General features: G+C 50.9%; 1 protein-coding gene across 2 annotated transcripts; it reads right to left on the bottom strand.

The window, feature by feature from the left end:
- Positions 1-298: 298 nt before the first annotated feature.
- Positions 299-24,593, bottom strand: VSX2 (visual system homeobox 2). 2 transcript variants are annotated; one of them, XM_074868389.1, is made up of 5 exons: positions 24,158-24,593; positions 22,770-22,854; positions 19,824-19,947; positions 3,105-3,285; positions 299-2,103 (listed from the first exon to the last, which is right to left on the bottom strand). In XM_074868389.1, exons 1-5 carry the CDS (start codon positions 24,591-24,593, stop codon positions 1,709-1,711), a joined length of 1,221 nt encoding a protein of 406 aa, XP_074724490.1. In that variant the 3' UTR covers positions 299-1,708. The 2 variants fall into 2 exon arrangements, with proteins under 2 accessions (XP_074724490.1, XP_074724492.1); XM_074868391.1 differs by having other exon boundaries at positions 299-2,040.

Below are 24,593 nucleotides of genomic sequence, written 5' to 3'. Positions count from 1 at the left end.
GTGACCCAAAGCACCAGGGCTGTTCTGCATGCTGAAGTGACTTGTTCTCTGACCAGTTGTATGCCATGATGCCTAACTTCTGCCCCAGGTACAAGCACACCCCTTTCAGCTTTGTCTTTCACCACAAAGGGAGAGCAGCACCCAAGCCCCATCTTCTCCATGCCTGGGTGGGGAGGAAGGTGCAGACCTCTGTGCTGCTTTGGAGCTCCCACCTCTGGCTACAGCCTGACATCCAACCCCCTCTCCGCTTTGACTGAATTCACCCTCCTTGAACATCAGTGACCGGACTCATACACAGTATTCCTGTTTAGTTTTATTCTTGTTCATATCTTTACAGAAAATGGCACATAAATCACAGATGCTGGATGACTAGAAGTTGTTACAGCTCCATATCTCAAACACCTCAATACTGAATTCTTTTCTCACTGTATATACATTATTTACACACCATGGGCTATCATCTAACACGTCAAACAACCGGGGGACAAAGACAAACAGGGGCTGGATGGAGGGGCTTAACCTTTGATGGAACAAAAACAGTAGCTCCAGGGGAAGGGTGCTCACAGCTGAAAGCAGGACAGAAAGGGTTGCCTGGACGTCACTGTCCTACAGCTTTCGGGGGGGAATAGCGCCTTACCAGGATGGGAAGATGATGGTACCACGGAGCAGGTTTGGCTGCGTGGGTCTGCAAGTGCTCGTGTGGGGCTGGCTGGGAGACGTATGTACACGCTATGGGGTGTATCGGGGGTGGATGTGCATGGCTGTCATTCCCTTTAACACTCAGAGGGCGAGCTGGACCAACTTAATTCAATAAATACATTGGGCAGATGTTGTTGTCTCGCCTGGAATAACGTATTCAGTAAATAAATTCACCGTCTGGCTCCTCCGCAGGGGTGCAGGGCTTTGGTGTTTGGGGCAGAGTCAGACCCGGCTGTGGTGGCCAGCTCTGCGGGAGCCAGCAACATGGGCTGGGGTCACCTCGAGGTGCCAGGTGGGACCAGGGTGTCACGCCTGTGGGCTAAACCTGCCTCTCCCTGACAAATGGAGGCAAAACTCAACCACTCTGAAGCTGCAGCCCCTTCTCAGCAGACCCCAGTGCCGGGTGGGGAGAGATGGGTGGAAGGTGCAAACCACCCTGGATGGAGAGTCACCATTTCATGCTAACACTGCCATGGGCTTGTCCCACTGCAGCCTGGGCCAGAGGCAGAAGTGATGACCAGGGGAAGGTAGTGGGTCTGCCTGGGGCACGGTGGGATGGGGCGCCAGGGGAAGGCGCCCAGGCAGCACTGGGGAGAGATGTGCACTGAGGAGGGGCATGGCAGCAGGGGACAGGCTCGCTCCAAGATGGTGGATGGGGTCTGGGGCTGGAGCAGGAGGAGAAAGCCCCAGGGCTGGTCACAAGGCCGGAGGGACCCAGAGCTTCGGTGTCCTCTCAGGTGGCGATGATGATGGGACTCTTCCTGGTGCCCCAAAAGGAAGGGGTGGGGGGGGTGGGGTGTGAGGAAGACCCGGCAGCGTAGAGGTGCGAGGGGCAGGGGTACGCTCGAGGGGAGCAGGTGGGGGACACCCCTGCCAGACAGCCCCAAACGCAGAGACCGGGGCCCCACTCCCCAGGCAGGGGCAGACGGCAGGGCCTGGCAGTCTGAGGGGGAACTCAGCCCCCGGAGGATACAGTGTCTGTCGGGGCTGGCTGTCTCCTCTTCCCCCCCTAGATCAGCTTCTCCTCCTTCTGCGACGAGTTCAACTTCTCCGTCTGTCTCTCATCCTCCGTCGCTGCCGCCTCCTCCCCTATCTCTGGCTTCCTGCCCGGGGCTGGGGTGTCCCCGGCGATGGTCCCCAGGACTTTGGTGCTGTGCTCCTGAGCTTTGGCCCTGAGGGCAGCAATGCTGTTTTCTCTCAGTTCCTCCTGGGAAATGGTGGTTTTGGGATCCGGGCCCCTCTCTTCTTTGTCACCCTTGTCAAGCTTGGGCAGAGCCTGGCGCTCCACCTCCGTCTTCCTCCCCGCCTCAGCCGCTGCCTCCAGAGACTTTTTGTGCATCCCTAAAAAGAATTGTTGGTATTCGGGTTTAGAAAAGCGCCTGGGCATGGGAAAGCCATCTTGAACTGAAAACAGCAAAGATAAAGAGAGGCCAGAATTAAGGAAAAGCAGAAACCCTCGCTTCACGCAGCAGTCACGGTGAGCCACTCGCTCTGGCCCCCGCCTGAGGGCAGCCCAGGCAAGGCAGCTGCCTGGCTGGGGCCACCCGACCCCAGCATTCGTGGCCTTGGGGCTGCCCCCAAAGGTCTAGAATTATTCTCCCCTTCATTTCTATCTGTGAACCTAAAGCTAACTTGTCCCTGCATGGGGATGAGGGTCTCAGACAGCAGCAGAGTTGCCTGAGCTTCACTGAGGCTGGGAAGAGAGATCCCCCATTGCCTATTCCTGTATCAACCCATTCCTCACACAACCCACCCCTCTGCCTCTCTCAGTTTCACACAGATAGAAGGACAGGACAGCCCATCGTCAAGATGCCAGACACTAGCTTTGGGGCAGAACCAGCTTGAAAAGTCAGAAAGTGGGAAGCAAAGAACAGGAGCGTGGTAGGGTAGCTGCTACCTCCATGTCTGCACAGAAAACCAAGTGAAACCAGGCAGAAATGCAGCTCCCCCAGGTGCTGAGAGCAACATGTTCCCCCTAGGACTTGGGGCAAAGAGAGCAAATTTGTGGGTCCTGGCACTCTACACAGTATCACGGGGCTGGGGGTGTCAGACCAGGATGACCTGCCTTGGGCAAGGGTCGGAGCCCCTGCTCCAGGGCTGGGCATGAGGGATGCTCACACCCCGGGAGCTGAAGGCTAACACCAGCCTGAGCATGGTGGGCAAATGCCTGCCCCAGACAGATCCTGCAGGTCAGGATCCAAGGACCAGCATGGATTTGGGATGAGCAGTCAGACCCTATTGACGAGGGCTGTTGGGGGATAGGGGGGTGGAGGATGGCAGGAATGGGGGACCTTGTCCCACTGCCCTCCACCCGTGTTTTTGACATGGCTCGGGTTTCTTCCTCGCATCCCCCCACTTTGTCTTGACCCACTCGCCATCCCCCATGAAGGTGGATGCTCTCTTACCCAGGAGCCAAGGGGCACAGGACTCCATGATGCCATCCTTGGCAGACTTGAGGATGGACTCGGGCAGCGGGATGGAGTGACGCACCATGGCACCGTACAGCCCGTACTCAGCCATCACACTGCTCCTGCCCCAGCACTTCTCCCTCTTCCGCCATTTGGCCCGGCGGTTCTGGAACCAAACCTGGGGTGGGCAACAAGGACAGATGTGGGTTTTTTGGGGGGAGAAGGTGTGTCAGTCCCCTTCTCGCATGGGAACACACGTGTGCTTGTGCAGCAGGATGAAGGCAGATGCATGCTCATCCCAAAAGCACTGCACCCTCTTCCCCCATGCAGCAGCTTCCCTCCCTCCCTTGCAGGAGCAGCGAGGGCCAAGCGTGAGAGCAGGTTCCATCCCTCTCCGCAGGATGTAATTAATTTGCCATCACGGCATCTTTTTCTAGCAGCTTTTGGCTCTCGTGCCTGGGATTTTCTTTCATTATTTACTGGGTGTCTGAGCTGCAGCACAGGGCTGCGGGCAGCGGTGCCTGCAGGGAGGGCTGGGATGGGGGCGGATGCTTGGGAGAGGCGGGAGAAGGGGGAAGCTGATCTGTGTGCTTCTCCCTGAATCCCCAGTTTGAAAAGCCCCTCATCTTCTCAGAAAATTGGCAGAATAATCTCTGAGCTGTGACCTGGGGGGCAGTGAGCAGAGAGACGGGTGGCGATCGTGGAGGGGGGATGCTCGCAGAAATCTATTAGCGCTCTCTCTCCGATTTCCATTCCTCTTGTCTCCCTCACCCTCCTCCTTCCCCTGCTCCCCTCCCTTCCTGCCGAGCAGAGGCATCAGCTTTAGATGAAAAATTGCTCGAGGTCTATTCAGAAGGAGGCAAAGGAAGAGTCAGCCCCAGGGGCAGCCCAGGCCTGATTGAAAAATAAGTTAATTTCAGTTTGAATCGATGGGCCTCAGGCACTGAAATATCACGGGAAATTAAAGCAGCTGGTCCCCAGGGAACCACGCCATTGACCTGCGCTAATTAATGCCATGGAGTTACCAGGCCCCTCTCCGAGAGGCAGCCCCTCCCTCCCCGCGGACACCCCAAACACCTCCTCATTTAACTAATTAGACTCACAGAAAATTGGGTGTTAATTTGTTTAGGATTTTTTTTTCTTTTCTATTTTTTTTCCCTCCCTTTCCCAGAAAGTACACAGCAGAATGGAAATGAATGGCGGGGTCTCACTGGCAGATGGATGCTCGGGGTCACTCCGCAATCTTCTCCGACTTGATTGCTTGATTAGGTCGTTAGCACATTAAAAAAAAAAATTGCTTGCCGTCTGGCGCTGGCCTGATGAGTGGGATGAGGCGGGAATCGCCTGGGTAATTTATCTTTTTATACTGCAAAGAATTTGATTTCAATCTGCAGATATATGGAGGTGCCTTTGACACCTGTTTAACATTACAGAGCTGACAACTTAACCCTCTCTTGTCCCCACCGCCCGTAGCCGTGGGGGAGCTCAGGCTGGAGTGGGAGCACTGGGGGACTGGGGCAGACCCCCAGCTCTGCCGTGGGGACCACGAGACTGATGCTGAGAAGTGATGTCCTGCTCTCAGCTGACAAAGCAAGCTCGCCTCTTCTACCTGTGCAGAGGGGAACTGCCCAGCAACGAAGCCATACGGGGGCAGAGCTGCAGGGTAGGCAGAGGGCTTGCTAGCGCTGGTGACAGCCCACCTGGGCCATTCTTGGGATCCTGGCTGGCCTGGCCCTGCAGGGAGCTCTGTGGGGTGGGTGGGGTGGTGGCCCCAGCGGCTGTGATCCCAGCTTCTCCCAGCAGAAGACATTCTGTGCATGTCAGAGGGGAGTTTAGAGCCAGGCTGCTTCACCACACGTCACCTCATCCGCATGATAAACAGTCTGATTTACACTTTCATACTGCCAATATGTAACCCCCTCGACCATGGGTGGCTGCAAATCCACTGGGGCCTGAGCAAGGACCTTCAGGAGTGCACAGCTTCCTCTCTCCACCTGCTCCTCCATGCCTGCCTGACACATGGGCTTGCTCAGTCCTGCAGTCAGCAGGATGCTGGCGGGCACTCTCACTCCCAGAGCCCAGCAGGCAGAGCTGCAGGGGACTGGCTCACTCCCTCTCCAACCTCAGCACAAACCCCTGTAGTTCATTTTCACTCAACAGACCGGGGTGGTGGGGCAGCCACCCCCTGACACCTCCATGCTGCTAGGGGCCAGCTTGACCCACCGGGGCCAGGAGAGGGATCTTGCCTGTTGTCCCATGGATAAACCAGTACAGTTACATCCCTCACCGCAGAGCTCCTCTCTATCTCCCTTGGCTTCAGAGAGAACTCCTGCAAAATCCAAGGGCCAGCGCTTGCAAATCTGCCTTGGTTTGGGGCTGCAGTGACACCTTTCCATGTAGCCAGAGCAGCTTGCAGTGCTTCGCTCTGCACAGCTGTTTTTGTCACCACCTGGGACCTCAGCCAGGAACACATTTTTCCATCAAGTATCAAGGGGGCAACTTTTTAAACTCTCCTCAATGTTCTTTTATCCAGGTGCCTCTACACTGATGTTTTTACCACCTTTCCCTTTCCCCTCCTTTCTGCCTTGATGTCCCAAACATCTTCCCCCATGCCTCATGCTCCCCTGCCCTTCTCCTTGGCCAGCTCTCAGCCTGCCCCAGTGCTGCCCACTGCCACTAAACCCGCTGCCCTGGAGCATCCCCTTTCCCACAGCAGGGCCACGCAAATGCCGGAAACAGCGGAAGCTTTGCCAGCTGGCAGCTCAATTTTGACTAGAGCTGGTGGAAAATTTTCCATCAAAAAAAGCTGATTCAATTGCACAGGAAAAACTGCGTCCGGCCAGTGGAAGTGTAATCAGAATTATCTATGGCTTTCTTCTGAATGTCGTATTTTAATCTCAGCCACCTAAGACATGCAAAACCTGTGCTTTAAAACCAAATGGGAAAATCAAAATGACATCAACACCTCAATAAGATAATTCTGAGATCCTCCAAACCAGTTTTTGTCATTTGATGGGAATTTCCTCTTGGTTTTGACTAAGAAAAAGGAAAGTTTGAAATCCCAGAATTTTTAGCAGAACAGAAATCAGGAGGACTGACCATCTTGCTTTAATATCAGGAGCCATATCTTCATCTCAAGCATGAAGTCATGTGAAACCAATGGTTGTCAATATTGCTGGGATCAGACCCCAGCCCAGCACCTCTGTTACAAGCCCATCCTGAGGAGCATGGAGGGACAAGCTCCAGCATGACACTGGCAGCCCCCACACCACTTCAGGTCAGCAGAATTATTCCCCATGGCCTATTCTCAGGATTTTTCCCTCATTCAGATAGTTCAATCAGTGGGACTTTCTTCTGGGAGAAGATCTCACTGCTTTCTTCAAGTTTCTTGACATGTTACCAGAATTTTCCTGTTCCTTGATTCTGAGCTGAATTACACACTGGTTTTAGTAATTCTGAGGTATTTTCAGCTGCGTTGGTACCTCACTTTTCATGGAGAGGTTTCCACCCTTACACTCATATTTACTCGCTGCTTTGGTATTCTGTGTCTTTGGCTGCTTGTTGTCTTTGCTTGGAGATATCTACTCTACAACTTCCTCTGGCTCTGTAAAATTCAGTCTGCTTCAAGCAACGTCCATGTTTCCTCTTGACCCTTCCCATCACATGGATCTGCTCAGCTTTATGAAATGTTTTACTGATGTGGCTGTGTACTACACACCTTCCTTCTCACATGTTTCCACCTGGTTCTCCGTTGCACAGGCCAGGGTATGGTGAAAAGGTCATGTCTGTGCTTCCACACCTCCCGAGCAGTGGTGAAAACCCTGATTAATTTTAGACTGAAGCACATCAGATGTTTGTGCAAAGCTACCATAATCTGATGTGCAGAGGTGTCTTTTGGACGAGTGTGCTACATCTTAAGATGATTTACAGCTTTTTATTATCACATGAACACCCTCTGTGAAACATAGGAAGCTTGTTCCAGGAACCCTATTCTCAAAAAATGCATGGATGTTTGCTGTTTAGCAGCCCAAAGCCCTCTCCTGGGCTGCTTCTGATGCTCCACAAGTGCTGCCCTTGGCACACCAAGGGCTGGATCTGGGGTGGTTGCTGCCATGGCCAGGCTGGGGGCAGCAGCCAAGCATGCCTCTGACAAGGCTGCCAGACACCCTCTGTGCACTGGCAGCAGGGTAAGACAATGCTCACTGCACAATGCACGCTGCAAATTGGGTATGCCGGCACACCCTGCAGAAACTGCAGGCTCTTCCATATCCACAGGTTTTAGTCCTCTAGGCATAGAAAAGCTGCAAGACCAAAACCCATCACCTCTAAAACCCTGCTCTCAATATGAAGCAGGCAAATAGAGGGTGGTAACATAACACCTCGCTCAGAGAGGATCTGCCCATCAACTCAATCCCTGACATTTGGTCAGAACTGAGCATCACACACTCTCATTTGGTCAGAGCTGGGCACATCACACTGACACTGTCTCCTCCAAGAGCAGCACAGCCTATGAACCAAGATAGCAGCAAATGCCAGCACTGTCACTGTCATCTCCCGGATCCTTGTTCCACGTGTCTGTTCTTCTAAGGCCCCCTTACCAAAATCAGCAGTATTGCAAAGCCTCACAAATGGGGATGTTTCTAACTTTAACCATCATCTAATTCTCACCCTCAGTGCCCAATGCCCAAAGCAATAAAAGTTGAGGCACTCTGTGCTCAGCCGCAGGATTGCAGCATTTTGGAGTCAAGACTGGCAAGGTTATTCTTGCCAGTTTCCTCCTCTGAATCACCAATGAATGACCGATACTTCTTCGGATTATTGATGATGCAGAAGAGCAAATTGTAGTAGGAGGAATCTCTCATTTTGCAAAGGGATGTGAGACTCGATGTGTCCTTGTTATCCACATTCATCATATTAGTTAGTTTGTTTACCTAATCAACTCCTGAAACATTGTCTGCTAAAGAGAGAAATCTCCCTAAGGTTGGCCATGAGCCAGGAATCTAAATTAGCAAAGAGATATTTTAAGGCTTCTAGGATGTTACTGTGTATTGCTTCTGTATTGTTTCAACCTAAAATTTTCACTGGTTACACTCATTTTCCTGACTGTTACTTTCCAAGCTGGGGCACACAGACAGGAACATCGGTAGTGGCCTTTTTTGTCTTTCTAATAAAAAAAATGTTATTTTCCCTGTTCAAGCATTCCTCATCTCTTAAAGGAAAATTCCAGGCTAGATAACGGGGAATTTTTGCTTCACGAAATCTCACATACTGCCTTTGACATAGCATTTCAACAGGGGTCTTTCAAGTAACAAGCTTTATGGAGCACAAGATGGACTCAGCCCAAAGCAGCACATGCTGAAACGTCCACTAGATGGCCACAAGCAAATGCACGTCCACACATGCACAGACACACAGACACCGACACACAGACACACCAGCACACGCCTTTGCCAGGCTGCGGGGAGCAGCTGCACACGGCTGTTGGCAAACCAGCAACTAAGGCAAGGGACAAAATCCCAAGTACCCTCAGCAGCAACGCTGAGACCATCTCCCCTGCCCATGGACTAACAGGCATATCTTCTTTGCTCTCTGACAATTCCCCTGGTGCAAACCTTCAGCTTCAGGGAGCCAAACTGTCGCTCTGTACGATCCCTGCAAAGAAGCCAATTCTGATACTGAGCTCCTCAAGTGAGGACACAGCAGAGAAACCCGGTACTGTCCAGTGAGGCAGCCTGGGAGCTTTCCGGACTTCTGTGACATTGCCTTGGGTTGTAATCCGCTGTCATGGTCCCACCTGACATGATGGTGCTGATGGCTTTCTGACCCAACACAGTCATGTCCATCCAGCACCACACTCATCTCCCAGGGATCCAACCATCTCAGGCTGAACCATGCAGAAGCTGAATTTCTCACATTCATCCACCAGACCTCTTCCCTCTGGGGCATTTACTGTGGCGGGAAACATCCAGACATCTACACCAACACCCTGTAGTTGCTTATGTCCTTTCCCCACCATACTGATCTTGACTCACCTCACCGTATGCACACACAGCAAAGCACTGGCACAGAAAAGCTCTGTTTCTCAGTGCAAGCTCTTCACACCTCTGCCTGCATACTGGTTTCCCCTTTCCTGGACTAGAAAAACCTGGTCAGGCCCACTGTCCCCCTCACAGCAGTACTCTGCTCCTGAAATCATGCCCAGCAGCATACCTCTCACTTCCCCACTTGAAGCCTGTTGGTGTGTCCAGCTGCAGACCAGAGAACACCTCCAGCTCACTCACCTCCATGCCCGGGGCCCTGCTGCCATCTCAGCACACAGTTCCTCCTGACAACTATACATCTCCCTTTCTACCTTCTTCCTTTCCAACCCAAGCCTCTAAAATAAGAGCAGTCAAAATGAAAACCTCCTCTGAAAAAACAGCAATGTCCTTACCCTTGTATCAGACAGGGCTGGTGGCCCTGGCTGGGTTCAATCTGAGGATGTGAATGCTGCAAAGAACAGCCTCCTATCTTCCTCAGAGCATGTCCCCATCTGCACTCATGGGTCCGGGGGCTTTATAATGAATGGTCACAAGAGAGTAAGGTCTGACTGGATCCTGGGGCTTCCCTGAATCCCTTCCCTGTAGCGATCACCCCAGGAAAACTTCCTGTCCTGAGGCAGCTGGTGGAGACTGTACCACTTGTGTAAGCCTGGAAACAGTTTATTGCTGTCTTTTCAAATGTAATGTCAAAATTATTGGCACTGTTTATGGTGACATCACTTTCTATGGCTGGTGTAAAGTGGGTATGAAGTTAAATGAGAGCAGTAAAGGTTGCACATGGGCTGCATGGCTGATCACAGGACTCATCATCCCCCCTCTTACTAAACACTGGGAAAGAGCTTTCTGAGGTCACATTAGAAAGAGCAATTACCATACACAGAATGACAAGATCCCCTCCTGGTAATAGCTGGAGTCTTGTCCCACCCACTGGGCTAGGAGGTCCAACCAGAGTACTGAGATGAGCCGCGAGATAGTACTCATCCCTCCCAAGCAAAGACATGATGGTTCATCCAAGCTTGGGTCTCCTCTAAGCTAAACTAGCACAGGGCACACATTGAATATGGGCTCAATACGGCACCCAGCAAAAATGTACATGCTATTACCAGGCCACCAGTCCTGCAGGCCAGGCCTGCCTCTGAATCCTGCTCTTAAAAGCACTACATGGGCCAAGTACAGCTGCTTGTTGCAAATTTATCTGACTTACGCATCCAAAGCTGTAAAATCCCTCTTGACCAGGGAACATGTCTTAACCTCAGATTTGCCAAGGGGACACAGTTTTTCACCTGGCCTTGCCACCTCATGTGGTGACATGTTTTCTCACTTGCAACTTTCAAAAAGTGGAGAACTTCAGCAGGTGCAGGGTTCCAATCTTCCCCAAAGAAAAACAAGTGTGCACACAATGTGCATGGTAGTTACAGTGAGATCAGTGGTTCAGCACATGCTTGATCTGTGTAACACATCTGCACAGCAAATGCATCCCTGAGACATTGACTTCATCACGGCCAGACCATGATGCCAGCTGACCAGCAGCTTAGCTGGAGCTACAGCTCCATATAGGCTGCCAGATGCTGGGACATGGCAGATAAACACCCAAATTCCTCTTTCCCTAACATGCTGATTGAAAACCAGGAAAAACATCAGGGTCATGGGTGCATGATAGTCCCAGGAAAGTTAGCAAGAGTGCGCCCATCATCCTAGTCCACACAAACCCAGGGAGACATTTGTCATCATCACAAAGGATGATATTGCATCCATCTTTTGGGTGCTCACAATGCCTGGCTCCATTAACCAAGCTGCTATCCTGCCTGCATAATTTCATTTTGCCTCCTTTTCCCCCAACCTCAGCAAATCCTTCACTGGGCTCTCTTGAATCTGGAGAAGGAGGAGGACCACCAGAACCAAAAAGCAGGCCAGAATAGCAATCTGTCTCCTGATCACCATCCAAGAGGTCAGGACTGGCAGGTATATTGGCTGCACTGGGGTGACTCCTACCACGTGTCTGCTCCTGGCTCTACATGTTCCTGAGCTCTGTGTACCCTTAACCTTCTTTGGGTAATTCATGACTCCAAGGAGTTTTCACATGACACCCTATAGCTGCAGAAGACTCATGCTCCAGGCACTGGCTGCTGCTGTGCCACTGATGCCTGCAGTGGACATTGTCAGCTCAGGCTAGTGCACAGCACAGCTAATGGGGTGACCTGCAGAGTTGGCAACATGCAACCCGCTCGTGATTGCTGCTCACACCAGGGCAGCATATCCGAGCTCATCAAGTATCCCCTATGCTTAGTCCACCCAAGCTAAGATCTCCCAGGCAGGAACCCTCCCTCAGTTGTCACTTCACCACTGAAGCCTTTATCTCAGTCATGGTCATCATATAAGCTCAACAAGTTGATCCAAGCAACTAACAAATAGCAGGGTGCAGTAGTGACAGTCATGGGGGACTCTGAGTTGGAAGGATGGCAGTGAAGCCAAAGATATGAAGGGATCTGGAGAAATCAGAAGCACCTGATGGACATAAAACAAGTTATTCTAGAACAGACATTACTGATGCCTCTGGCTAAGAGCAGTGACCAGCACAGATATTCATCATGTACATTTATATGGATGGGTTGGCTAGATCCTTCCAAAGGGGTTATTTCCCAACAATACTCACAGTTCAGCCTCCCTCTGAGCAAGCCAAGCAACGCCTTTAGAGAGGAAAGGGTAGCACGGATGAGAAGGTATTTCTCCCACTGGCATACCGCGCAGATCCCAAGCTTCCCAGAGGCATGGGAAGTACATGGGTACAGGCTAACCCAGCCTGGCTGCTCATCCACATTGTAGCAGGTCAGCTCCAACATCCAGGCAGGAGTCAGTCAGTAGGTTACTTCTAGATCACAGAGGGCACATAATGCCCAGGTTTATGAATGTGCAACATGTGTGTCATGGGTCTTTACAGAAGTCACAGGAAGGTGACCAGGTATGATTCTATAGTTCTATAAGCAATGCTTCACTTGCATTCCATTGCCATGAATTTGGAGAGAAAGCTGCAGCTGAAAGCTCTAACAACTACCAGGCAAAGTTTCAGCTCTGCCTTTGGTCAGACAGTTGGGAGCCTTAACAGAAACCCACTGAAGAGAAAGTAGGGGGAAAATTGTGCTTCTCACACCAGGCAGGTCCTAAACTGAACATCTCTTGCTGCTCAGAGTAGACAGAAGAGTGCCTAATGCTTTCTCACAGCCTCTGTTGAAGGTGGTCTCTGGAAGTCACCTCTGCTGTAGGATATTGTAGCAACAGTTCATTTTACAACTCAGTTTCTCTTTTCTGGTCCACAGAAGGACCTACCAGCCTCATGCATAGGGAGATCAGGGTCATCTGTATGTCTGTCAAGGACTAGACTTCTCTACAGCTTGGTGCATGAGGCAGATAGTAGTATTTTTTTTATATTTCTGCACAGGCCTGTGCAGAACCTGGCTCACAGAACACTCACAAAGAATGACAATGAAAAGGAGAGGAGGTTCATGCTGCCAGAGAAGAATGAGAAGAACTTGTTGAGATCTATCAGGGTAAAAGATAAACAGTACAGAGAAAAATAGATCCATTAAGAAATAAAGGGGAGAGTAAATTAACCGTGTCTCTAAAGTGCCTGTGTTATTGACCTGTTAAAAAAAATCTCTATTCAAAGTCAGGAAAGGAGGAAAACTTTATGATAAAGGGTCATTAAAGGAAAACCTGAACACACAACCATCAGCTGGTCCCTCTGCCAGGCATCCTAAAGCTGGAGGGGAATTAACTATTGAACTTGCTGGGCTGCCCAATTTTTAAAAAAAAAATCAGTTGTGGAAAACTACAGCAGTATCAGAGGAGAGAAAAGAAAGTTCATCATTAAAAGGAAGAGTGAATGCAAGTATTCTCAGCACACAGATTTAGGGTTGCATTTCCAGACAAGCTTAAGTGATCAAGCAACCACAGTGCCTAGGCTAACTCAGAGAAGTGTTACCCTTAAACTTACAGTTGTTAAAAAAACAGGGGGATAAATGCAGGGAAGACAGTCTGAGTTGTCACAGCCTGGCATTAAGCCTGCAAAGCCATTCCTCATTGTCATGGCCACAACAGGGAAAGTCCTTGCCAAGGCACTCCACAGCAATGGGCTACTGCAATATCTTGTTGCCTCACTGTCTTTTCTCTTGCAGGGAGCTTAAGTGCCCCAGCACTTGAAGGTATCTGACCCTCAGTGATGGTCTCTCCAAACCATGGAGAGAACAAGGAAGGAGCTGTCACTACAAAGCCCCATTTCCCTCCCAATATTATGGAGGAGCACATCAAAATCATACCATCCCTTATGCTGCAACAGATATAAACATCTTGCAAGGAACAGAGCAGAAGGCAAGGACAGGCAAGTTTGGTTTTGTTTTTCTGTCCCATTTAGAAAATTGGTTAGTGTCTGAAGCAACTCAGGGACTGAACACAGAGGGATAAAGTGGTACCTGGGTATACAAAATATTCATAACTCTATACCTTCATCTTCACACTAAAACCTACCTTTTAAATGGCATCTACAGCCCCAGCTGTAGCAGGGTAAATCCCACAAGCTGGGCAGGTAACCTGCATGGTCTAGCAACAAGCAGAAGAGTATCTACTTCACAGTAAGCTGAAGAGATGTTCCCGGCCCTCCATTTTCCTTCCTGTGACCTGCCACATTTTCTTCCTCTCTCCAAAGGCATGCAGGTAAGACTTTTCAGACAGTAATCCCTTTGGGAAGGCTTGCCTGGGCCCCTGCTCTTGCCCATCACCCAGACCCTCTGTTTGCAGATCTGGTAATTAACTTGTAAACTAAGTTCTAGCACATGGACTGAAAACGGGCCACAGATAAAGGGTAATGAAAACACTCCATTACAGAAAGGGCCAAATTAAATAACTCTTAATTGAAAAATGGAAATGAATATAAATTTAGATCAACTAAACAAGCATGTTATTGAAGAGGCAGCAAAGTGGATGAACTCCTCACATACCAATTAAAGACATGGAGGCAGAGATGCACCATACGCCATGAGAAACACTCATAATAATATTCTCACCAAGCCAGGAAGTTTGATTAGTTTTATTACTCTCACTTGTACACTTCCTACATTTCTAAAAGCATAGGGGAAGTTAATGACATGTTTTCTGGTATCACACTGCCATGGCTTGCCCCAGTGCTCAAGAATTATTGGCAAAGATAGCCAGCACTACCTGCTCAGCTCTATTTCATGATTAACCTCTTGCAGGTTCTTAAAAAAAATTAACATATTGAAATGGTTGGCTAACACAGCAGCAACACTTTCAGCTTCTCCATCACCTTGGTGATCTACCTCCAACCATCCTAATAGCTCTGGTAATTTCCCTCCAGCTACATGATCTCTGTGAACATGCTGTATAGAGATATGGGTGGGAACCCGCTGGCACTGTGCCTCATGCTGGCCTTTCTCTCTTCTAAGTGCGAGAGTCACCCAAAGTTTTAGCAAGAATAGACAGGTCCTCACTTACTGAGAGTAACAGTGACAAGCATATGCTTAGAAAACCAACATCACCACTACTTTCTGCAGCACTAAGAAATCCCTTGGTGGCCATTCCAGGCACACATTCAGGAAAGGTCAGCAACTGCATGGAACAATCATCCCCATTCCACACCTACACCGTGGGATTAGAACTACAATTCAGTGCTCTGCAGCAAGCAAGAAAAGCTGGCAGGAGGGGGAGAAGCCAAGGCTGCTAAAGCTGCATAAAGCCAATTTTTCCTTCACACTTTCTATCCTGTTTCTTGAGAGGACTCCATGGGTTCACTCCTGAGCTCATGCTCAGTGCGATACAGGTTCCTCAGGCCTTTCCAAATTACATTCGCCACTAAATACAGCATGTTTTTGCAACACTGAAGCAAGGTAAACATCTTGTTCTGGAAAAATACTCTTAATACAAATGCTTCCCTCCAAATGACCACCCCTCCTGATTTCTCCATCCCCATTCAACTCCTAAAGGGCTACACACTGATACTGAAATGTGTTAATCTGATAGCAGCTAAAACAATACATTGTCAATTAGAGTTTTAGTTGGCTTTGTTTTGTTTTTAGCCAAAATTGAACTTTTAGCTGCCTGACAAAGCTTGCTGGATACACAGACAATCCACACGCCTTACACATGGCACCAGAGTCTCCTTTGGGTTCCTTTTGCTTATGTGAGCAGTTTTATTTGTCCCCAAATTCTTCATCCATGTAACTACCATACAATCATTTAACAACAAGAACTGACAATTTTTAACACTTTTATTCTCTTTTTTAATCGATTAGTTCCCTTAAAAGGTGAATCTAGTGTCCCCACAATGGAAGCAGTATCTTATTTTTTGGAAATACTGAACTGATTAATCGATTTGTTTGATCAGTAGGAGACACACTAATGACAAACATACACAGTCATTTCAATAATCCTAAATCAAACTGTTACTGTACTTTATTGTAGATACTGGTGTTTAAAGTTTGGAACTGTCACATATTAATAAATTCAATAGGGATAATTTACCTAAAACCAACACATCACACTTAGCAGCATCTGTTATGATAAACACACTGATTTAAATCAAGTGTCAGAATACTCGTCACCTTGAGGCCATTTTGAATACTTCAAGTTGTCTATTAAGGATATACTTCCTCTCAGGAATCTACTTACCTCACCGGGATTTACAGAATGGTCTGGGTTTATTCTAATAGTGTCATTTCAACTCTGCTGAATATTCTTTCAAATACACTGATTAACGTAGCCTTTTTCAAGTATCTTGCAAAATGGCTACAGTGACATCTAGTCTGACTCGTGCAGAGCGTCTCACTATGAAAATTAAATTATTTTCCCATGTTGCCCAATGGGAGGATGCTCACGTTCCTTCCAGGAGCAACCAGTTCAATACGGGAGGAAGATGCATGCAATGTGAAAGAGCGCTGCCTTGAAAAAAACCACATGTTCATTTTCTCTTTAAATGGAGGATTTTAATATTTTTTCACGAATTCAATGTTCTCTCAAACCAGTAACTTTCTTGGCCTCTGATGGCTATTTGTAGTGTCCTGCGGAAGGTTTTACATGCAAGCAGTTCCTATATATCATTCTCAATTGTATTATTTGAATTTCACTTTCATATTGAATTTCATAGGTGATTTACTTTCTCTTTGACTACTACCTCCTGAGAAATAATTCCATGAATGAAAATAAGGGGTAGATATCACTCTTAGGTGTGGATCCAGTGGGAACCCACATGAAATTCTGTGTAAGTCTACAGCATGTGATGCTCACAACATTCTTAGAAAACACTTTCATTAATGACCTATAAGAGGGAGAGGACAACGTTGAAAGATGGGAGGAACTGTAAGCTACAACAAAAATGCAAAAATAAAGAGCTCCCTTGAGCAGTTAGAAACTCAGGCAAAGAAAAAAAACCACCCTGTGACATGAAATTATAAATATTATGAAGAAGGGAATAAAGATTCATTTTCAGCTGTCTCTTCCAAGGGGCATTAAATGATGCTAATAGATTCAAAGCAAGATTTACTTCACTTGTGCAGTTCTGCTGCAGAACTTCTTGCTGTGGGATATTAGATATTTACATGTGTTCAAAACCCCAGGAGGCTGTAAAAGTATTCAGTAAGTATCACTAGATATCTGCCCTGCTCTCATACTCTTCTCTAACATCCACCTCTTGCCAGTGTCAGAGCTGGTAGGGCTGTTGTTATGCTTATTAGCCAAAGGTAATAAAATGCCATATGAAACCCTGAAGACTGAAAGAAAAATTGTGAAGATAAAAAATCTGTCTAAAAAAAGCTTGAAGTGACTGAATTAGATAAATAGAAAGAAATAAATATGGAAGAATGTAGACCAGTGATAATCCAAGGCTGCTTGTGCAAGGACTCCAAAGTCCAGCTAAACTGGTGAGAACACACCCTGTGTGCAGCTGTAGGCATGTGGTCTCTTATCTCCAGGAAGACTGATAGGTGGGATGGACTTCACAGGAGAACAACCACATGATTAAGAGACTAGCATGTTATTTATGAAGAATGATTTAAGAAAAGATCTTCACAGCTTGCTTAAGCAATGATGAAAACCAGAAGTGACAGCCAGGAGAAGAAATAGCTTAGATTTATTTAAAGAGTATGAACGTCATAACAAGGGGGAAACAATTAGGCTCATACAAAAGGGGCTAAAGTTGAAAAGGAACATAAGGTGAAATATCAAGAAGCATGACCAAGACTGGGAATCATCTTGTCATGGCTTGTGACACACAAAAAAGTATGGACAAGGAAATTTATAGAATATGTGGTAAAGGACAATAGGGTGCTGACCCACTGGAAACATCAGTGGTGCTCGGGACTCCTACGTGACCCTGATGCTCACCCTGGCAGGGTGCTCATGCTCTCACACAACAGATGCCACAGAAATTCTGCTGTTTCTCATGATTTCCCCTTTCATGATGAGCAGAAGTGTAACTCACAAGCACTTTCTCCTGGAATATGTGTGCCATTAGCAACACCTGATATTCAGAACAGCCACACCACGGGGTTCTTCTGCTGTCCAAGTCTAACCTGACCTCTAGGGCAGAGGGCTAACAGTCAGGAGCACTCCTAGGTTTAAAAACTCTGCAATACAGGAGGAGTAGGCAGTTGTTCATTAGCCAGCTGCAGAATGACACGCTGGCAGCAAGTCAGTGACAGCTAAGATACGTTAGCCACTATTTCACTTCCAAATTAGATAAAACACTGAGTCTCAGCACTAGAAGGATGCTCCAGATGCTGAAGCAGTATGTGCAGTGTCCAGCTCTGCACTGTCTGCCATAACATCTGCCTCCACTTCACCCATAGTGAAGGCCCTCAGCTCTGGCCAGAGAAATGGTGCTTCTGCAGTTCAACATACACTGTGCCACTAGATGAACCTCTTCCTTGAAAAGGTCCTTTATGGGAAATCAAAGGATCTTCTTTCCAGACCAGCATCAGATGGTGAATGCAGGCAACACAAAATTCCTGACAGGTCTCTCCCCTCTTGACCTGATGTCCTACAGGGTCACAAATGTAGAAGTGACCCTCCATCCAGCTTGCTCTCTCTAGAGCCAAAGCATCAAGGCCTGTTTCTCAGAGCAAAATCCTAATGTGTCAGGTAGGATTTCAGATGATGGGCCATTATTTCTGAAGACCTGTGGAAATCCTGTCAGCATGCAGGTTGTCTACAACCTGTTAGGTCAGTAGGAGTCCTGCCAGCACAACAGGATAAGAAGCACAACTTGTTTTTATAAAAATGTCACTCTTGATAGAGCACAAGAATGAGGGTGGTGAGGGGGGCTCAGGACTAAGGGAAAAAAGGGCTGCACTTTTGTTTGAGAGGATCTTCCTGTCACTGCACAGGGTCATGCCTCAGCAGCTTCCAGCATCAGTGTTATCTTGCTAAGTGCCCTCTGAGCTACCTCCCAAACCCATGAGGGAGCAGCCTCCTGGGCCATTTCTTTAGCAAGGAAAGAGCACAGGCTGAAGGAGCAGATTGGCAGGTGCTGGGCATGCATGAGGGACCGAGCAGAAGGAGGAACCAGGGAAACCAGGACCCTCCCAACACCACGTGGCACTCAGGCCAATGCCTCTTGTAAAAACTCCTATCCACCAGCCACAGAGGCAGCCACTGCCACTGTGCAGGGGACCAGGCCAGTTTAACCCCAGCCAGCCAAGAAACATCACCTGCACCAGCAAAAATGGGTTCAAGGCTTGGCCATTACAGCCCTGTGCCTTGTGCAGCAACCAGGCGGGAGCGGGGCATAGGGAGGAGGGAGGCAGCAGAAGTTGCTGGAGTCCACCCTTGTGAATGTCCTGTTTGGTCTGTCCAAGCACATTGTGCCTCCCACACTGCACACAGCAGCTGCAAGTCTTCTCCGGCTTTTTGGGCTGTAATGATTGCTTGCATGCCGGTTGCCGTGCACGCCAAAGGCTGGTGCTGGCGCAGCCCTGTGGCTCAGGCTGCTCCTTACCACCAGAGGATTCACCACACAGCAGCGATACTCCACACAGGCTCATTCTACCCCCTCAGTGGCATGACAGGACTGGCATACAATTAAACCCCAGACATTAAAAGTCATTAACAAAATGTTATCCCCAGAAACTTTCAAGGAAGTTTCACTGGAGGAGGCAAAAGCAAAGTGCAGAGATGGTGCAAACACCCCACTGGGACTCACTCATCATTCCCACACTGCAATCCTACCCACAGCAGTACCCACCTACGACACCCCTGTGCATCCTCCTGTGCCCAGAGGAGCAGAGGTGAGCTCTTTCCCTCCCACACTGCCCGCCCAGACCTGGTCTCTGGGAGCCTCTCTTCTTGCCTATACCACCAAGGCCTTGAAATGCTGCAGTCTTCCCTTGCACACCAGTTCCCCTTCAACGATTTAGGATTCCCTCTGTTACTCACACTCCAAATCACTGCTACAACACGCCACGTACAGCACACGTCGACATACAAACACCAAATACAAATCTGCCAAGAACAGCTGATCTGGCTGCCTACCCATGGAGAGCAGGGGAGTAGACAGCCTGGGGAGGTGTTTATTCAGAGCAATGTCAGCTTTCCCATGCCTCTACCTTTTCTTCGGGGAGGGATGAACATGGCTGAGAGGGGCAGGATAAGGGGGTCTGAGAGGTATGATTACCTGTATCCTGTCTTCTGGCAACTCTGTTTTCATGGCCAACATCTCTCTAGCATATACGTCAGGATAGTGGGCCTCGTTGAAGGCCTTTTCCAGCTCCTCCAGTTGGTAGGATGTGAAGATTGTCCTGAGGGGAGTAAAACTCTTCGATCAAAAAACATAAGAAGCAGCAAAGATTATGAAGAGTCAGAAATGGACAGAAGCTACAGAAACCTGGGTAACCTGCTAACACATAGCTTTTCCCCCATCTCCTGTGTTTCTGAGCACAAAAGGTCAGGTGCCAGGGTGAAAGGAGAACCAGAAAATGCCAGAAGACAGAGCTTTAAACAGTTACAAATCACCTTCCCTTTCAGGGACTTGCCTCTGGAGACGGTCCCTCCCCAGCAGCAAGCACCCGCATCCAGCAGACATGGCAGCTGCTCTTTCATCTCAGACTCTGCTGCCTCTTGTGAGTATCCTGGGGGTGTCCCTATCCCTCACACCCCTACAAAAGCACACCCACCCCTGGCCTGGCTTAAAATCACCCCCCTCCTCCTCTTGCATCCAGAGGTTTCTTAACCCTTTGATAGTCATGCTGAGATAAAGCAGTATCCCCTCAGCACCCCGCCTGGAGAGGTGCTGAGCCCTTCCCCAGCTGCTGGTCCTCAGCCTCTTCAATCTCCACAAGCAAATAATCCTCCCCTGGAGCCCTGGACCTCGGCTGAATCCTCCGAAGGTTTTATCCACCCTGCTCCCCACTGCTTTTCACCAGTCCTTCCCCACGAGAGCCAGTGTCAGCTCCCTTCCTCTCTCTTTACCCTGGTTGCTTCCACTCATATCCCATTAGTTGCTCCCTGCCAGTTTGCATTACCCCATTATCCTCTGGAAATCCTCCTGGACCGCCCTGGGCGGGCAGCAGCCCAACCCGCCTCTGCGCAGCCAGTTCTCAGCTCGGGACTACCAGATTGAAAAATCAGCAGCTGGAAAGCCGAGACAGATGAAAGCCCTTCTCCAGGGGATGGATGAGAGGTCTCGGACCACTTCCACTCCCCTGAGGGTTGAAACTCCCACCCTCCAAGCCTCCCCGGTACACAAAATGCAATTTTTGATAAAAGCTAACAACACTCCAATGGCAAAAAAAACCTCAACAACAAACTGCAGCCTTTGTTCAAAGTAAATGTATAAATGTACTATCAAACTAAGAAACATTTAAGTCCCAGAAGGGGGAAGGAAAGAAGAAAAAAAAGTCTTCTTCTAAAATACATCCAAATTTCAGAAAAGCCCTACAATTCCAAAGGGCATAAACAGAAAATCTCAGAAATATCCTCCGCTATTCAGAATCGAAAGGATTCCACCAGATCGATAACATTACTAACAAAAGCAGCATGCAAATGCAGGGGACCTGCCTGCAATTCTTTAAATTCACTCCTAAATCCATTCTCTTTTTAAACAGCTTTCCTTCAGCTCCGACAAATCTGTGAACTCTAGGGACAGCGGAGGCACATTAACTCGTGTATTTTCTCTCTGGGACCACAGGAAAAATTATTCCAATTTTGATCCAGTTTAAATTTCAAGTCTTCCTCTCCACCCTCCTCTGACAAGAGTGCTGAAACCCAGCAAGGCTCACTGGCAGGAGCGTTTTGCCTGACATTCAGCTGAAGTTTTCCCCTTTTAGCTCTCATCCCTGGGTAGCCCCTGTCCCTTCTGCAATACACAATCTCCTAGCCCTTTTGGTGTTTCTATCCTGCAGTTATTAGCAGACTATTGGCCTGTCATCTCCCAGCCCTTTCTTCGTACAACTAGAGGTCTTAATTTAGTATAGAATACACAACTACAGCTAAATGTTGCAGGTCTGTTTCTGTCTAGAACTAAAAATAAAACAAATCTGAATTTTATTTCCTCTCTTCCATCCAGACTGTGACCTGTACACCAGCCCCTGCTGTATTTTCACCCAGCCTTGTCCAGTCCACAAAAAAACCAAACCGGTATTTACTCCAGAGCACCGAAACTGGGAGCGTTTGCCTGGGGAGGGACCGGGTTTGGGATGAGCCCTCCAGCCCAAGCCTCCTGTTGCACGCATAGCAGGACGTCTCCTGGGATAGTCGGTCTCCTTCCCCCAGGCATCCTGGTAAGCTTTCACTGGGGCATCTTTTAATCCACCCTTCCTGCATCGTGGCAGGATTGATTTAATTATTCCTAAATCACCCTCCGTGGATGGTGTCTGGCCTTCCTTTGTCCTGATTCTCCGGCCACAGCAATGCCACGACCCAGCACGAGATTCTCCCTTTCTGTTTATAAGGTGCAGACAGTCCAACTCCATTTTAGCTGGGAGAAGTCAGGCAAAGTCTATTACCCTGACCCTTCCCGAGGGGAAACCAGATCCCCTCCCGATCTCCCAAAGTGGATCTTCGTTTCCTTAACCAATTCTCCAGCCTTCGTCAGCTTCTCTGCAGGCTGTGCCTGATGCCCAACTATTTAATCTATTGGTAAAACATTTATTTATAAGTAATAAAAATATTTAAATCACTGATAGAAATTCTCTCCCGCTGCCAGCCAATATTAAGATTGCTATATGCGGAGCAGGGGGCAGTTTTGATTATTTCGGACAGGTTGATGATTCGTTTTGCCCCGAAAACACCCGCTGATCTGCATCCCGCCCAAATGCTCACGGGCTGCTCGGGTCTGCGGCTCGGGATACCTAGACCCGCAGCCAGAAAAATTAAATAAAATGACACCTGTGGCCGACCCCGCCGCTCCCTAACGGCACGTCCCCAAATCCGATTTATTGTGGACAGGGAGAAAGAAAAAAAGGAAAGGGCCCCGGGAAGAAGCCGCAGGGGCGCCGGGAGGGGTATTTCGCCCCGGGCCGGAGCGGGGCGGGAGCGGGTCGGGCCCGCCGGGGCTCGCCGGTGCCCGGTGCCCCGGGGAGGGGGGCGGCGGGCCCCGGCGGGGTGGCGGCCGCTCGCTTACCTGTGCCGCCTCTTCTTTCGTTTCTTGCTCTGGTTTAGGGAGGATTTGGACATTTTCCGGTCGCTGGAGGAGACATCCTCGGAATCTGCGGAGAGACGGGCAGCGGCCGTGGGCTGGGGCTCCCTCCCCGCCTGGGACCCCCGGGCAGGGCCGGGCCCGGCGGCTCCGCTCCCTCCGGCGGCTCCGGCCGAAGCTTTCGTTGCGATCGCGCCGCGGACGGGGCCCGCCGCCGGCCGCTCCCTCCAGCCCGGTGCGGCCCCGGCCCCAGCGCTGCTCCCGGTCCCGGCGCCGGTGCCGGTCCGGGCGGCTCGGGACGATCCGCCCCCGCCAGGGAAGGCTCCGGGCAGGGACCGGGCTCTCGCTCTTCCCTCTCTCCCCCGGAGTCGTTTGCTGGGGCTGCTGTTGTCTCGCTGCTAAAATGCAGAGCCCGGCAAGCACAACAAAACCGTAGGAAAATGGGGAAGCTGCAGCCCCCTCCCCGCGGCCGGGCACCCGCGGCCGCCTGCCCCAGCCCGGGGACCCCGGACTTCCCCGCAGAAACCCCGGAGCGAGGAGGGGAAAATTGGGGTCTACGGAGCTCCCAGGGAAAAAAAAAAAAACAAAACCAAAAAAACCCAAAAAACCAAAAACCACAACATTCCGGGAAGAGCTGGTGTCTGTCCGCGGCCCCCCGCTCCCCGGGGGTGCCCCGGCCGAGGGGTGCTAAGGACAGAGCGGCGCCGCCTCTGCCCCGAAGGAGCAACCGGGGGACGGAACCGGGCCGCGCATTTTGATGCTCGCCACTGTGCCCCGCGGCGGTCGGGGTTGCCCCCCCGCTGCGGCCCCGTTCCGGCCCGCGGCGCCCCGCCACCCGCCCGGCCCCGGCGGCGCGCTGCCCGGCGGCCGTGCTGCGGGCGGGGGCGGCGGGCATCGCCTCAGACGGCTCCGGCCGCTCCCGGGAGGAGGCTGGGGGTCCCCCCCGGGCCGGGGCCGGGCGCTGCTGCCTGCCCTTCCGGGAGGACCCGAGGCGGCCTGGGATCGGGGCCTGCGGGCAGGGCTGCGGGCGGCTGCTGCCGTCTAGGAAGGGGATGGCGAGCGGCGCCTAATTCCCCGGCAACGAGTTGGGGCCGCCGGGGCCGCGGGGGGGCCGCTCCGCCGGGGCTCCGCGCATCTCCGGCCCGGGCGCCCCCGGCCGCGCCATCACACCGCGGCCGCAGCCCCGGACGGGGGGGTGAATGCGGTCCCGCCCGGCCGCCCTCTTCCTCCTCCTCGGGACCGAAACGAAATCGCCTTCCCGCCGCCGGGCGTGGGGCCTTCCGCCGGGGCGGGCGGGTGCCGGCGGCTGCCGGGGGCGGGCGGCGGCGCTGGCGGGGCGCGGCGGGGTCCCCGGGGGCCGGGGACGTGCCTACCTGAGCTGGCCGTCTGGCTGCTGTCCAGCTGCCCGGGGGCCCGGGCCAGGGGCTGCAGGTGGACGCTCTGGGGGTCGGAGAGCACCTCCAGGAAGGTGGGCTGGGTGTAGAAGCCGGGGATGCCGCCGGCCCCCAGCAGCCCCATGCCCACGCCGCCCACGCCGGCGGGGCTGAGCACGGAGCGGGCCGCCAGCAGGTGCCCGGCGGGCAGCGAGTCCAGGGCGGCCCGAGGGTGCGACGGCGGCTCCTTGTTCAAGCCCAGGATCTCCTGGATGCCGAAGCCGGTGCAGCGGGGAGGGGTGGGCCCGGAGCTGGGCTTGGCCCCCGCCGCGGGGGCCGGCGGAGGCGGCGGGGCGGCGGGGGCGGCGGCCGCGCCGTCGGGCTTGGGCTTACCGGGCAGGCTGGGGGCCAGCGCCGCGCCCGCTTTGCCCGTCAT

The sequence above is a fragment of the Strix uralensis genome, chromosome 4 (genome assembly GCF_047716275.1).
Source record: "Strix uralensis isolate ZFMK-TIS-50842 chromosome 4, bStrUra1, whole genome shotgun sequence".
NCBI classification, from domain to species: domain Eukaryota; kingdom Metazoa; phylum Chordata; class Aves; order Strigiformes; family Strigidae; genus Strix; species Strix uralensis.
Note: the sequence above shows the minus strand (reverse complement) of the source record. Positions and strands in the feature narration are given on the sequence as shown.